Source organism: Anguilla anguilla, chromosome 5 (genome assembly GCF_013347855.1).
Source record: "Anguilla anguilla isolate fAngAng1 chromosome 5, fAngAng1.pri, whole genome shotgun sequence".
NCBI lineage: Eukaryota > Metazoa > Chordata > Actinopteri > Anguilliformes > Anguillidae > Anguilla > Anguilla anguilla.
In genome coordinates, this window is record NC_049205.1 from 55,181,383 (window position 1) to 55,195,188 (window position 13,806).

General features: G+C 43.8%; 1 protein-coding gene across 1 annotated transcript; it reads left to right on the plus strand.

Moving 5' to 3' along the window:
* The first annotated feature begins 197 nt into the window (after window positions 1-197).
* On the plus strand, window positions 198-13,387 carry gpt2 (glutamic pyruvate transaminase (alanine aminotransferase) 2). The gene is made up of 11 exons (XM_035418466.1): window positions 198-832; window positions 3,046-3,135; window positions 4,740-4,848; window positions 6,103-6,236; window positions 6,626-6,869; window positions 7,869-7,948; window positions 8,655-8,791; window positions 9,537-9,711; window positions 9,850-10,005; window positions 10,691-10,803; window positions 11,546-13,387. The coding sequence occupies exons 1-11, from the start codon at window positions 515-517 to the stop codon at window positions 11,655-11,657; spliced, it is 1,668 nt and encodes a 555-aa protein (XP_035274357.1). The 5' UTR covers window positions 198-514; the 3' UTR covers window positions 11,658-13,387.
* Window positions 13,388-13,806: the final 419 nt, after the last annotated feature.

Sequence of the window (13,806 nt, forward strand, 5' to 3'; positions counted from 1 at the left end):
GTTGTCTCCCCCTGGGAGAGGGTCTCTGCACCCACCCATGCACTCACCCTCTCTAACTGTCAATGTGGTTATTGTAGTTTTTACACAGCTCAGTTTCCCACTGTGTCGCTGATTTGAGGAGTAATAAACTACAACGCCCAGCACCAGCGGCAGGTTAAATTTACTTTCAGGCGGGCCGTGGGTCCTTTGGCTGCTATAAATACTGGAGTTCAAATTACGTGTCCTACTCCTACTGCTGTGGGTGGTTAGTCAATACGGTTGTTTCCTTGGCAAGACCGGTAAACGATGATAGTGTCTTTCAGTAGGCTATGCATATACCGTAGCCATTTTCTTTAACGTTTGGTACTTTGTATGATTCTGATAAACTAGTGTAGACTTATTTAGCGAGAACAAGCTAAATTAACACTGAGTGTCTGAAGGTGCAATGTTAGATTGATGATCAAGCGGTATTTGTATTGCCACGTTTGATCCATTTTTTCTTATCGTGCAGTTGGCCTACACCAACGTGTCTAAAATGCATCGATTTCAGTATTTAGCGAATCGGTACTTTGCTGCTGGCGTCTTAAAGTGGACTCCTTCTCAATTCACCTTAAAATCTTTGAAAGTGCCATGCTGTGTGCAGGCCAGACATATAACGGAAGGATCCATTGAAAAATCAAGATTACAGCGGTTTAGTACGGCTGAGGCCACGGTGAATGCGAGAGAAAATGGAAAAGTGAGAGAAAAGATCCTTACGATGGAGACACTGAACCCGCACGTGAAAGCTGTGGAATATGCAGTGAGAGGACCTATCGTCATCAAAGCTGGTAAAATCGAACAAGAGTTACAGCAGGTGAGCGGTGCCGCATTTTATTATGTATTCGGTCAATTTTCGCAGATGCATTTTAGTCACGCGCGTACAGAGGGTTACATCCTGCTGCATGCTGCCCGTTGCAGCAGAATGTAACCCTCTGTACGCCCTCTGCTGACATTTTTACACGACATATAGTATACCTGCAGCATGCATACATTCTCGCGTTTCAAATGTTTGGTTCAGTGTTGCTGCTATGTGGTGGCAATGGCATAACATTGACAAAACGTTCCACTACCACTGTGAGAACATTTTTTATTAGCTGGGTAAATGCTGGAAAATTCTGTCCTTGAACATCGGCCACAATGGATGCTACTTCACTCATTCATTTGTTTTGCTTGCTCGGATGAACAGTAGTCGGTAGTGCACCACGGATATCGTATTCGCGCCCAATACCCGTGATAGAAGTTTCAATTGAGGAAGTGCAGAGTGCGTGCAAAGCAAGGTCTTTAAAATGCTTCTTTTTTTTGCAATGTCAGCAAAGACACATTAGTTGTTTAATTCTAATGTACAGTGTCGTGCATTTATTTATTTAATCAAATAACAAAGTACTTCATTTTACAGTAGCATGCACGTAATGAAACATGTTTTGCATTCAACTCGTCCCTTAAAAATATCCTGTACGCAGGTGGTTTTAAAAGCAGGGTCCTAAAAAGTGGGTGTGACACTTCCACCCAATCCGAAAGCAGGAATGCGGCGCCCCTTGCTGAGACCTATTCACACTGCAAAGCATCCAGTGTGGGCACCCTGCACGTGGTAACGGAGCATTTCTGTTATCTAATAGTTCATGTGTAGAATTAATAGCCGGTTTCACACTTGGAACAGGGAACATTGCCGTATTAACTGTTCAGAGAGTCTTTAGGGGCTACTCATGTTCACCCAGTCATTGTGATCAAATAAAGCAAAAAAAAAAATAAAAGGTAGTCATTGTTCTGATGGGTGCCCAGAGCAGTTAACGCTGTGACCCGGAATGATTTTTGCAGAAATGCATGCACTTCACCATCGGTGCTGAATTCCTAAAAGACAGACTTTGTAAATAAAGGTCTATGGTGCAGGCTTTTCAGTGAGCTGTGTTTATTCTCAGCAGCTGCAATAACAGTATAGTGACTAGTTAGCATGTATTGAGAGCCCTTCATAAAGGGTTTCGTATTTCACTTAAGTAAGCAATACTGCTGGGAACGGGTCATATGTTGTCTTTGTGCAAATACTTTCTTTTCTGCAGTCTACCGGTGTCCTGAATGAATTTGACACCGTCCTTGACCCTTCTGTTGTTTCATGGGAACATGGTATGGTCTGAAATGTCAGAACTGGGTTTTGTGGAACATTGTACTGCTATAGCCTAATTGTTTCTTTGATGGTGCAACACGTTATCAGGTGTAATTACAGGCATAATGGCACACTGAATTTGTATTTTGTGACGTACCTTGATTGTAGCATGGTTCAGCTTGTACCTCTGTACATGTTATATTTAAATTTTTAAAAAAGTTATCATAAAAAAAGAGAGAATCTGGAATTGCCTTGTTGTGCTGTTGGAAAGCATGCCTTCATGCCTTAACATTTACAGTCATTTGGAAAAATCACTGAACTTTCCAAAATTGCCTCGACTTGACTTACTTCACTTTGTTTAGTGTGTAATATTTTGCATGAATCCAGAGAATGAACTTTTAAGCCTTGCATCAGTTTACTGTAAGTTAGTTAAATGTCAGTCTCATGGCAGGTTACAGATACACTTATTCTTGTAATTTTTAATCATTTCAAAACTGGAGTGCTGCTTCTCATCCTGTGAATCTGAGTGTTTACTTATGGTGCAACTTTCCCCAGAACCATTTTAAAGTTGGCCCATCTGATATTATTTTGCTCTAGTCTAAACTTGTTCTGTTCCTCGTTTGATTCTGCTGTTGTGTCAGGAATCATTTCATGTGTTTTTTTTCATCTTCTCTCCTCTCCCTTTGCATTCTTCTGAGTCTCATAGTGCATTTGCTTTGTAATTTGCACATGCATTGCATACTGGTGATCAGTTGCTTCTAGGCAGCTGTTCATGGGGGACAATATGTTTTATAAGTACATTTCTGCACCATGATGAAGGTACAATAGCAATGCTCCACTCTGGATTCAAACCTGTAACCTCCTGGTGACAGGCCCGCTTGCCTAACCAGGACATTACACTAATGCAGAGGGTTTTTGTTGGCTTTCAGGGGGAAAAGAAGCCATTCACTGAGGTCATCAGGGCCAACATTGGGGACGCCCATGCTATGGGGCAGCAACCAATCACATTTCTGCGACAGGTAAGGGCTTTGTTTGCATAGAAAGGCATTGCAACGCCTGACAGGCTATTGACACTCTCATGCCCCATGATAAGTTGGTTCATATTCACACTTCCAGGGTACAGTTTCATGACTGCATCATGCATCCACACCCCACGAAATGAAAGGTAACTGCAATAATAAGTCTCTTCTTTAGCAGACTAGATGGTCCAGTTATATTTAGCATTGAAAAATGCTACCAACTACATTACCACTGCCTGGGCCTCTCTTACATTTGACTAGATTGAATGCTTGTATTTTCCTTCTGCTGATAATAAGGCTGACCTTTTTTCATATAACTGTGCCCATCACCACTGGTTTCCAGGCAACAGAAAAGACTGACATAACATTGGAAAGCCATTGTTTTTTTGCCTGCATTGGAATAGGAATAAAGTTGTTAACAAAGCCGGTGGCAAGTTGCTGTCTCTTAATTCCATCAGTATTTAATTTTCTTTTGAACCCACCTTGTTCTGTGGTTACCCGTGAAGTGAACGGCCTTATTTTAAGAATGAAAGCAGATGTCTCGGGTGGGTTTCTTGGAAGTTGTTGTGAACGGGATACCTGTTGCGACAGGACAATGCTGTTGATCGACCTTGTCCCCATGGAGCCCTGGATGGGGGGGGGGCAGCAGCCTGCCTATTATTGGCTGGACAAAGGCCTGTGGGCATGCTTTGTCCTGTCCTGGCTCTGAGTCCAGAATGTCACCGGCGTCACTGAAAGGTGGCGGGAACAGACTGGAAAGATGACATTGCACCCAGTGTGAACATTGTTGCAATGGTCATATGATTCGCCCACCCGCCCCGTAGCTGTTTGGGTTAATGGCAGTCAGTGCTTTGTCACCGTCTTTCTCTCAAGGTGATCAGCCCTGGGCCCTCAATGTCTTCTTTACATTTAATTTTATTATTGGTAATTTGTTTAGCTAATGCCCTTCCCTGAGTTCATGCAGTTCATGCTTCTGTGATGCATACAGTTGAATACATGCTGAAGTAATTAGAGTAACTTGCTGAAAGGTGCAACAGCAGTGCCCCTACTTGAGATTTAAACCTGCAATCACTGGATACAACTTCAGTTCCATGATCATTACGCTGCTGTCCTAAACCCATGGAGTTTACTGAGGAATGTGTGTTGCATGTTGAAACAAATTGAATTTTTTTCCCCTTGGGGGTTGTAATGCATACCATCCTGTCGCTCTACCTCCAAGTCTTTCTTCTGAGTAAGAGAGCCTAAACCTATAGCAGTGCACTGTGGGTATATGGCGGGAGTCTCTGACTGGTTAGTTGCACAGTTGACCGGGTTTCTTGGGTCTAAATCAGCTGCTTATTTTAAGGTGAAAGGGGGTGTACTACGAAGGAACTGTAGTCTGCTTCGTATTACGGATAACCCAGGATTAAAGCTTACGTTAGCTTGCTAACCCTGTAATCTTGCTTCATAGTACACCCCCCACCCCAGGAAGTCTTTGCGGTTCCTCATGGTCATGCTTGGCCACCCCTGGTATGAGGCAAAACCTGAACTACGTGCCCTAATCATGACGTAATCCACTGTGTGTTAACATCTTAATGTCTTGCTGTCCCTCGCCCCTGTTTCAGGTGGTGGCTCTCTGCACATGCCCAGAATTGCTGGACAGCCCAGCGTTCCCTGAAGATGCTAAACTACGAGCACGACGCATACTCCAAGGCTGTGGAGGAAAAAGCATAGGTTTGTGTGTGTGTGTGTGTGTGCGCGCGTGTGTGCGCACAGGGTTTTCCCTGCCATGAATAGGGTCTTTGGTGTCATGGGTTAAGTTGGCTAGCCACGCCCCCAGTCTGCAATCCTCATCATTTTTATTCACCCAAGAAAATATCGAGTCATATCGAATATCATATATTTATTTTTTATTTATATATAGATTTTGTGATATCAGTTTTAGGCCACATCTCCCAGGACTAGTCTGATGTCATCCCACTGATTAACACTGCAATCTAGCTTTTGGATAGAGTACTGTACATGACCTGCTGCATAATTTTGAGTCATTTGGGTTTTATATGTGGCTGTGAAGTGGAAAATCTAATCTTTCTTGTGATATTATTTCTACTACAAATTTTCCGGGAGATATGCTCATTTAAATAACTGTCACCAAACTGTGGTTTTGAGAAAAGGGCTGCGCAGTTCAACTGTTCGTGTCTGATTTGACAAAATTATGTTTCCGTACAAACAAGTCCTTGTGACCACGATAAAGCGATAAATATTTCAATGCTGGCATTGTTCATTAAAGAACACAATGGGATTTTGTCCGCAAGTGTCCCTGCACGTGATAGTCCCGCCAACAGATCCGTTTCTCTCTTTCTCTCTCTCTCTGCTTTTCTGTGATTATCAGAGGGCTGCATTATGGCGGCAAATAGATAACGTTCTAACTGTAGGTCTAATAGTTTGTTTACCCATTTTTCCCGCTTTGGCACCTGCCAAAGATTTCTTTATACAGGTGTGTGTGTGTGCATGTTGGCGGAGTGTTGTGTGCACTAAATGTGCCCTCCTGTATATTTGTTGTAAGGATCAGCAGCAGACAGAATCGAACTTTCACATCTCTGCCTGTCACCACAAGTTGTGAAATGGTGTTTGCCTGCCGATTTAATGACTAGACGCTAAGGTCGGTGCCTGTCCGGACCTGCGGTCTTAGGCCGGAGTTACACAGGAAGTGGAGAGTTTGCTCAGTGGAACCGAAGCCTGCCAGTAAAGTGTGCTACATATAGCGCGTACTTCCCGCCTGTCCACGGGTGTGTGTGTCAGCTGTAATCCGCTAGCATGAGCGCCCAAAGGCAGTGAGCCCCGCTACGCGGACTCTCTGCGTCCGGTGCGTTTCCGGCCTCGAGCCGTGAGCTGAAGCGTTAGCCGCAGCTGAACAGAGGCGAGGCCGTTCGCTCGGTGCTGCCAAAGGCGAGCGCTTGTTTCTGACCCCCTGTCTGATGGACGCAGGGTCGTACAGCGCCAGCCAGGGAGTGGAGTGCATCCGGAAGGATGTGGCCGAATACGTGGCGCGGAGGGACCAGGGCGTGCCCACCAGCTGGTACAATGTTTTCCTCACCACCGGGGCCAGCGACGGCATCATGGTACGCCCAGTAATACCTTATCCTTTGACCAAGGATTCAAACCTTCAACCTAATCAACAGTTGCAAAATGTCACAATTCTGCCATTTTTTTCAAAGGATCCTATGCTTTATGAGGAGTTATATTTTGTGTGTGGATATAGATGGTGTAAAATGTAATGTCCATTTAATGAGCTTCGGGGACTTTTTGAAAAAGAATGTGTTTACAATAGTTTTGACAACTACAATATTTCACAAACCTTACAACATTTCTGAGTTTTAATTTTCTGACAAAGGCGCACCCTCTAAAGGTTCTTGAAAGTGGCTGGTTTGAATGATGAACATACAGAGCTTACAGTACTGTATGTGAAATTGTATGAGTGCTAATCCGATACGACTTTCTGAAACTGCAGAGCATTTTGAAGCTGCTGGTGTCGGGGGCGGGGCCGACCCGCACCGGGGTGATGATCCCCATCCCGCAGTACCCCCTGTATTCGGCAGCCATCGCCGAGCTCGGGGCCGTGCAGGTGAACTACTACCTGGACGAAAGCAACTGCTGGGCGCTGGACATCGTGGAGCTGCACAAAGCTTACCGCGCGGCCAAACAGTACTGCAATCCCAGAGTGCTTTGCATCATCAACCCGGGGAACCCGACAGGTGTGTGTCTGTTCTAGCTGGATGGAGATGCAGGCTCAGACTCCTTTTTCAAAATGATTTTCTGTCCTCGTTCTATTATTTTTACGTTCTTATTTAGATTGCACAATTCTACCTCAATCCAGATTAAACTTTAATATGAATTAAAAGCAAAATTCACCTCGCTGTATTTTCTTGCTTAAGTTTATTGTGGTGGTAATTTAACAAAGTGTAGCTTCATTCGTTTTCCTGGGGTTTTTCTGCTATACACAGCAAAACTAGTGTTTCGATTTGGCAGTATAATGCACTTCCTATCGATCATTCCGCCTGCATCTCATTATGGTCATTGATCAATGGAGCCTGGGATGGGGAAAACGGAAATGGCTGGGTACTCTGTCTTTAAGATGGAAGCTTTGTATCGGCATGCTGAACTGCTTGATTGACAGATGGACCGCCATATGTAAAGATAATTTTCAAATGGCGAGATACTGTTACATGTGCTTTCCATTTTAAACAGGAGCAGGAATAACGGCATTTAAATGGCAGCATTTAGACGGGAAAAACATAGCCTTAACTCAGGAGCACTGTACGGTGAAGCAGGGTGACACATAACACATGGCTTGGGTATTCATATCATTTACGATTAGTTTAAATGTTTGTTTCAACACTTCTGAGTGAATTTTACTTTCAGGAGTAGACCAGTGGATCATGTTATTTTATTTCTTTTAATCAGTTGGCTCAATCTCCCCATGTTGATATGCCCCAGTCCAGTCCTCATCTTCACAAATAGAGCTTGAAGCTCCAAGACCTTCTCCAGTGAACTCTTCCATGTGAAAGTTGAAACTCGCGGTCGGTCAGCTGCTAAGGACCAAAGGGATCCCGTATCTCACTTTCTGTCTGGTCATGCTTTCTTCCACAGATGGATTTTCTGCTTAAAGTTACAGCCCACTGCTGTTTACAGTGTGGATGTTGGTCTCTCTCTCCTTGTCTTTTTTAAAATATGAAAACCCTGTACCCCACCAGGTCAGGTTCAGAGCAGGAAGTGCATTGAGGATGTCCTGCACTTCGCCTACGAGGAGAAGCTATTTGTGCTGTCTGATGAGGTAATTATGCCTGGTTTTATCCCTTACTGGGGTGTTTTTCAGTAAAACTCAAGTTATGGCCTCACAGGAAGTGTTTTTTTTTGATGACCTGGATTGAGCCAGGATTTCTCCTTCACTTGCCAAGCACATCTGTGCTGCAGTGTTGCCTTTTTCCTTTCATAGATTGATTTCTGAACTCGCCAAACTGTTGAAGGAAAAACCCAAATGGTTGCATTTAATTGTGATTGAAAGTGAAGGGCAAATGTTGTTCCAGGCCTGTATGTAGGATGCTAGAATTCTCATGTGTACCAGATGGTACCACATTAATCAATTGCTTATTTGGAAGCGGTTCTTTTTCAGAGTGACTGTGGTCATTGTGGAGTGGCTCATTTAAGATTCATAACAGAAGTGCCGCATTGGGGGGAAAAAAAAAAAACATAAACATTGGTACAGAATGGCCAATAACACACAATGAACAAGCAAATGCCTGAAAACCGTGCTAAAATGGAAACCGTTAGTATTTTAAGTGTACACATGACTAACCCGTAGACCCACCATGTCTACAGCATGTCACACACAACATTAAATGTCATTTTAACCAGCCCAGAGCCCAAGATAATTGTGGGACCTTAACAGCTGAGCTTTTTAAGTAGCGTGAATGGTTATTGTTATGGATTTTATGGACGGTTATTTTATGTATAATTATTAATGTTCCCTGATTCTGCAGGTTTATCAGGACAACATCTACTCTCCCGACTGCCAGTTCCATTCCTTCAAAAAGGTTCTGTACGAGCTGGGGCCCGAGTACTTCAACGGCGTGGAGCTCGTGTCCTTCCATTCTACCTCCAAAGGGTACACTGGAGAGTGAGTACCCTTTTCATAAATATTATTTACTTTTTTATTTTTATTGAATGTGCCTTGAGCAACAGGCTTCTGCATAGAAGGATACATGGCTCTTGAGATTAAGACCAGAGACTCATGTCCTCTGATGGGGACGTCGGGTTGTTGGAGGTTAGAATGATGTCATGTTCATGGTGTCCAGTATTGGCAGGCACACGTACTGAAATGGCCTTTGTATGCAGTGCTCAGTACTGAGTGTAAATCAGTAGTAGCTTCATCTGAACACTCCCGGTGTACTGGGACTAAACCGAAGATATGCTTGGCTGCGGCAAAAATGAGAGGGAGAAGGAGGCAGCGCGTGTTCTCAGAGGAGGTGTTATTGGAAGAGCTGGATTGTGCGCTTGCATGTTTTTGTTTCCCGATGGGCCCAAGTGCCCTTGTGTATCCAGAGCTTGGTGTCGACAAGACAAAGATTTCCAGTGTTATCCTGCTTCTGTGCTGCTCCATTCAGCAGCGGTGGGCTTGCTCAAGTCCTGCGCAATATCAATGTCCTGGCACACCCCGCAGCTCCCCTCGAGGGAGAGGGAGAGGGAGAGGGGGAGGGAGAGGGGGAGGGGGAGGGGGGAGGGGGAGGGGGAGGGGGAGGGGGAGAGAGAGAGAGAGAGAGAGCACGCCTGCGGATTAAGTGACTGCAGGCATCCAGTCAACAGGGCGTGTTACTGAGCCTCGCACCTGGCCCGGGCCCTGGCCGCTCTTGACCGTGTTCCAGGTGCGGGTTCAGAGGGGGCTACATGGAGGCCATCAATCTGGACCCGGATGTGCAGGCCCAGCTGGTCAAGCTGCTGTCCGTGCGCCTGTGCCCCCCCGTCTCCGGACAGGCCGCCATGGACGTCATCGCCAACCCTCCTCAGTCCGGCGAGCCCTCCTACCCACAGTTCCTTAAGGTTTGACACTGACTGACTTGGTACTTCGGTACTTTCTTCCTTTCTCGTATATCGCTAGCCTCAACTGTACTAAGTACAATATAATCTCACAAGTTGTAAGAGATGTTGAAGGCACTCACCCCCCCGTGTCTCCCTCAGGAGAAGACCGCGGTCCTCAGCTCTCTGGCGGAGAAGGCTCGGCTGACGGAGCAGATCCTGAACACAGTGCCGGGGATCAAGTGTAACCCGGTGCAGGGAGCCATGTATGCCTTCCCCCGCATCTTCATACCGCCCAGAGCAGTGGAAGAGGCCAAGGTCTGTCAATCACACCGGCCCTGTGCTTCACCATACACCTGCGCCCGTATGCATGCACACAGTGTGCGTGTAGATGTAAACACCTTTTAGCAAGGTCCCAGTGAGGGGTAGCTGGAATCTAGATGTCCAGAGGGAGAGACGATTCGACATAAACAGACTAGTTTAACCCCGATGTAGCTGAGGTTTTACCCAAATTGTAGCCTGGCTATGTCCTAGTCGGCTGGAAATTTTTCACTTTTCAACTAAATGTAGCCGGCTTTTTTTAACCCGAATGTCCAGACGCCGTTTCACTGACTTTTCAGCTCAAAAATGTTCACTGGGCTGTCCCTGTCCGAGTCGTATAAAAGCTTGTGTCGATGTGTGGATTATGCAAGTCTTGAGGAACAGGTCAGACTACATTCAGCTGGGGTTCCATCTTGTCTGTTTAAAAAAAAAAAAAAAAAAAAAAAAAAAACCTTGCATAACTACACTTGTTAATTTTGTGGCTTCAGGCTCAATTTGTTCAGTAGGCTGGGGTGTCTTTGTGTGTCAGTTCTGCGCTGTTTTCTATCCCACTGAGACGACGAGTCGGTCTGCTGTCAGCTCAGTGAACCTATCACGTGCTAAACGGTAGTCCAGTGGTTGTCGGCTCCGTGCGGACTGACTTTGCCGCTGTTGTGATGATGTCACGTCGTCTCTCTGGCAGGCATTGGGAATGGCCCCAGACATGCTTTACTGCTTGCAGCTCCTGGAGGAAACCGGGATCTGTGTTGTCCCGGGCAGTGGGTTTGGGCAGAGGGAGGGAACCTACCATTTCAGGTGAGCCACAAATAACAGTCTGTCATTATTTCCTTACCTAGCCTGAGCTTATATTCAGGGCAACATACAACACAGTGCATGCAATTGGTTCATATGTACACCTTTGCAGATAGCTTACATTAACATAATTGTGTAAAACAAGGCTGTAATATTGTTGGAAATATTAAGATAGTCCACTGTCAAAAGAACTGTGGGGGTACTTGCAGGGAGCACCAGTAGGAAAGAGGTGTTTATGCATAAATACAGGGGTTTGCATGGTTATAGCTGGAGACCAGCTTGAGGTACAGCCCTCTGGTGGTCACCGCTGTGTCATAACAGTAAATTCACTCAACTCTTCTGCCCCTTCTGTCTGGGCCTGTTTCTGGGAGAGATACAAAAAGGGTGCAAAGTGAATTTTTGATCAAGCGATTGGCTTAAAAATGAATAAAGTAGAATGTTCTGGAAACCACCAGGGCTAAATCTTATCAGGGCCTGTGTCGGAGGTTTCCAAGCCCGAGACCAGTGAATAAAGTAGAACCTGTGCTCATCCTACATGCTTGTGAAGAACTTTGTTTGTTTTTCTTTTAAGTTAATTTGATCTATGCAGCATCTGTTATTTATTCTACATGGCACAGGCTGGTGGCATTACTATATTTACACTCCATGCAATAACTTTCTGCAGCACTTGGTTTTACTGACCCCACACCCCCCTTGACAAAACCTCCCTGTGATTTGTAAATATTAATTGTGTGTCTTCCCCCAGAATGACTATTCTTCCATCAACTGAGAAGCTGAAATTGCTCCTGGAGAAGGTCCAGTCCTTCCATATCAAGTTTCTGGAGCATTATGGCGCCCTGGAGGAGGCATCAGTATGAGAGCGGTTTGGACTCGTCGGAACCTGGAGAAGCCCTGGAAGCAGACCTGGACTGGGTAGAGCTGGCTGTGTAGTCCCTGCCAGATAGTGTTCAACAGACTAACTGAAGAAAAAAGTCCAAAGCTATTTATTTTTACATTTTTCTCCTCCACGTACTCCGTAAACCTCACCTAGTGGACAGCCGTCCCCGTTCTCTGACTGCGAGAACACCGCACGGGTTCAAGACATTTGTGCCTTTGCCACGCTCTGTCGTTTCAGAAAAACGGCAAATGGGGGAGGGGGGGGGGGGCGGAATTTATTACACAATGTTAACACTACAGGGCGAGCAAGCGTGCATGAAAAGACTTACAATTCAGATTATCAGATTGCCATTTCAGAACACTCCTGGATTTCTGTCCACGTTTTCCACCATTTTTATTCTTAAACTGTCATGTTTTTTGTGTAAAGGATTTCCATTTTCCAAGTTGGGCCTCACTGAGCCACAACGGTTCCTTTACCATTCCCCTACACCCAGGCAAGTGAAGCCTCAAACCATAGTGTTACATTTTGCACTTTTCCAGTTTCTAATTAAAATAGCAGCACTCCAAAAATTTTTACATGAAACTTGAAAGCCTGGGTGTGTGAAGGTAATGGTAGGAAGACTATTCTAAATACTGTTTACACTGTTACAAGTAATATTTTTTTCCTTTTTTTTTTTTTTTTTTTTTTTTTTTAGTGTTTGATGCACTTTTGGTATTTTGTGGTGTTTTTTAAATAACTTTAATAATTGATGAGATTAAAGTTCTGGATTGCAATGAAGGGGTTATCAACTTTCCATCAGAACAGTGCTGAAAATGGAACCCCCGTTAGTGTTAACTCCGAGATAATGTGCAGTTGAAAGGTTTTCCTGAATTAGTTTGCATAAGCTGTCTACTGCCATGATAACTTCAACTCCGCAGCATGTTAGAGAATTGGTTTTGAGACTAACTGTAATCCAAATTGCTTGGACAGCATGTTACATTTTATGCAGGTGCACCCTAACCAGTTACTGTGTTGTGCTGCTTTTGATCCAGTATACTTTGTTCCCACTTTGTTCCCACCTTGTTCCCACTTCTCCCCACTTCTCATAACTCATGCAAATGTCAAAGGGAAATGAATCATCTGTTCTTTTAGCCTTTTAATTTAAATTTATCAAACCTTTCCTCATGTGGTACTGCATTTTTCCTCAACATAAAATCAACTGTACACCCATTTAGAGGACACTGTCCTGAAGTTTTTGGTTTTCTATTCCATGTTTTTGAAGTGAAGCAAAGACCAAGACAGAAAGTACATTTTGTTTTCTAACCTGCAGAATTGTTATGAACAGACAGTATTAGTGGAATTAGAAAATAGTCTTCAACCCTTCATTGACTTTCTGAGATGTGGAAAGTTGTTTTTAAGTTTGTACTGAAGGCAATCGAGGAAGAATCTGCTTGTTCTGTCAGAATTCAGACAGCCCAAGTGAGCGGTCTTAAATAATGAAATGTAAAAATATATCAGAGATCCCTTAACAATCCCTCCGTGTTGGCTGCTTTTTAAAAATGGATCTTGCTGTAGATTTTCTGTTCTTATGAGGTGCCTTTTGTTACTGCAATATGGCCTTTATCAGGTGACTCTGGGGGTGTAAGTGTCCTAATGCATTCTGTGTACAGTAAACACATTACATATTCTTTCTGTTACTCTGAAGTAAATATGCCACTTCTGAATGGTCAATTTTTTTTATTTCTCTTTTTTATATGGGAAACGATTATCATGCAACTTTGAAATTAACTTTTACATAGTAATATTTATTTAAAAATCCTGGTGAGGTTTTGGGATAAACATTTGAACATCATGCAGATTTACTCATTTAAACGTGTTCTGAATGTTTTTTTTTTTTTTTTTTTCCCCCAATAAAAAAGACTGTTAAATAGTTTGATTGACCTTTATGTTTCTGTATTTTTGTAGCTGTTAAATTGAAAATGAATTCTATTAAAACCTTATTTGTAGCAAATGATTGTGTATTTTATTGATTTTGTTTTATGCAGTATAATTTTTATTTTAATTATCTGAATTTTGCTCTATTTAGTCCTTGATGCTTCAGTTCTTGACTTGGAATGGAATACAAGTTCTCCAGTACTATAATTTTAATG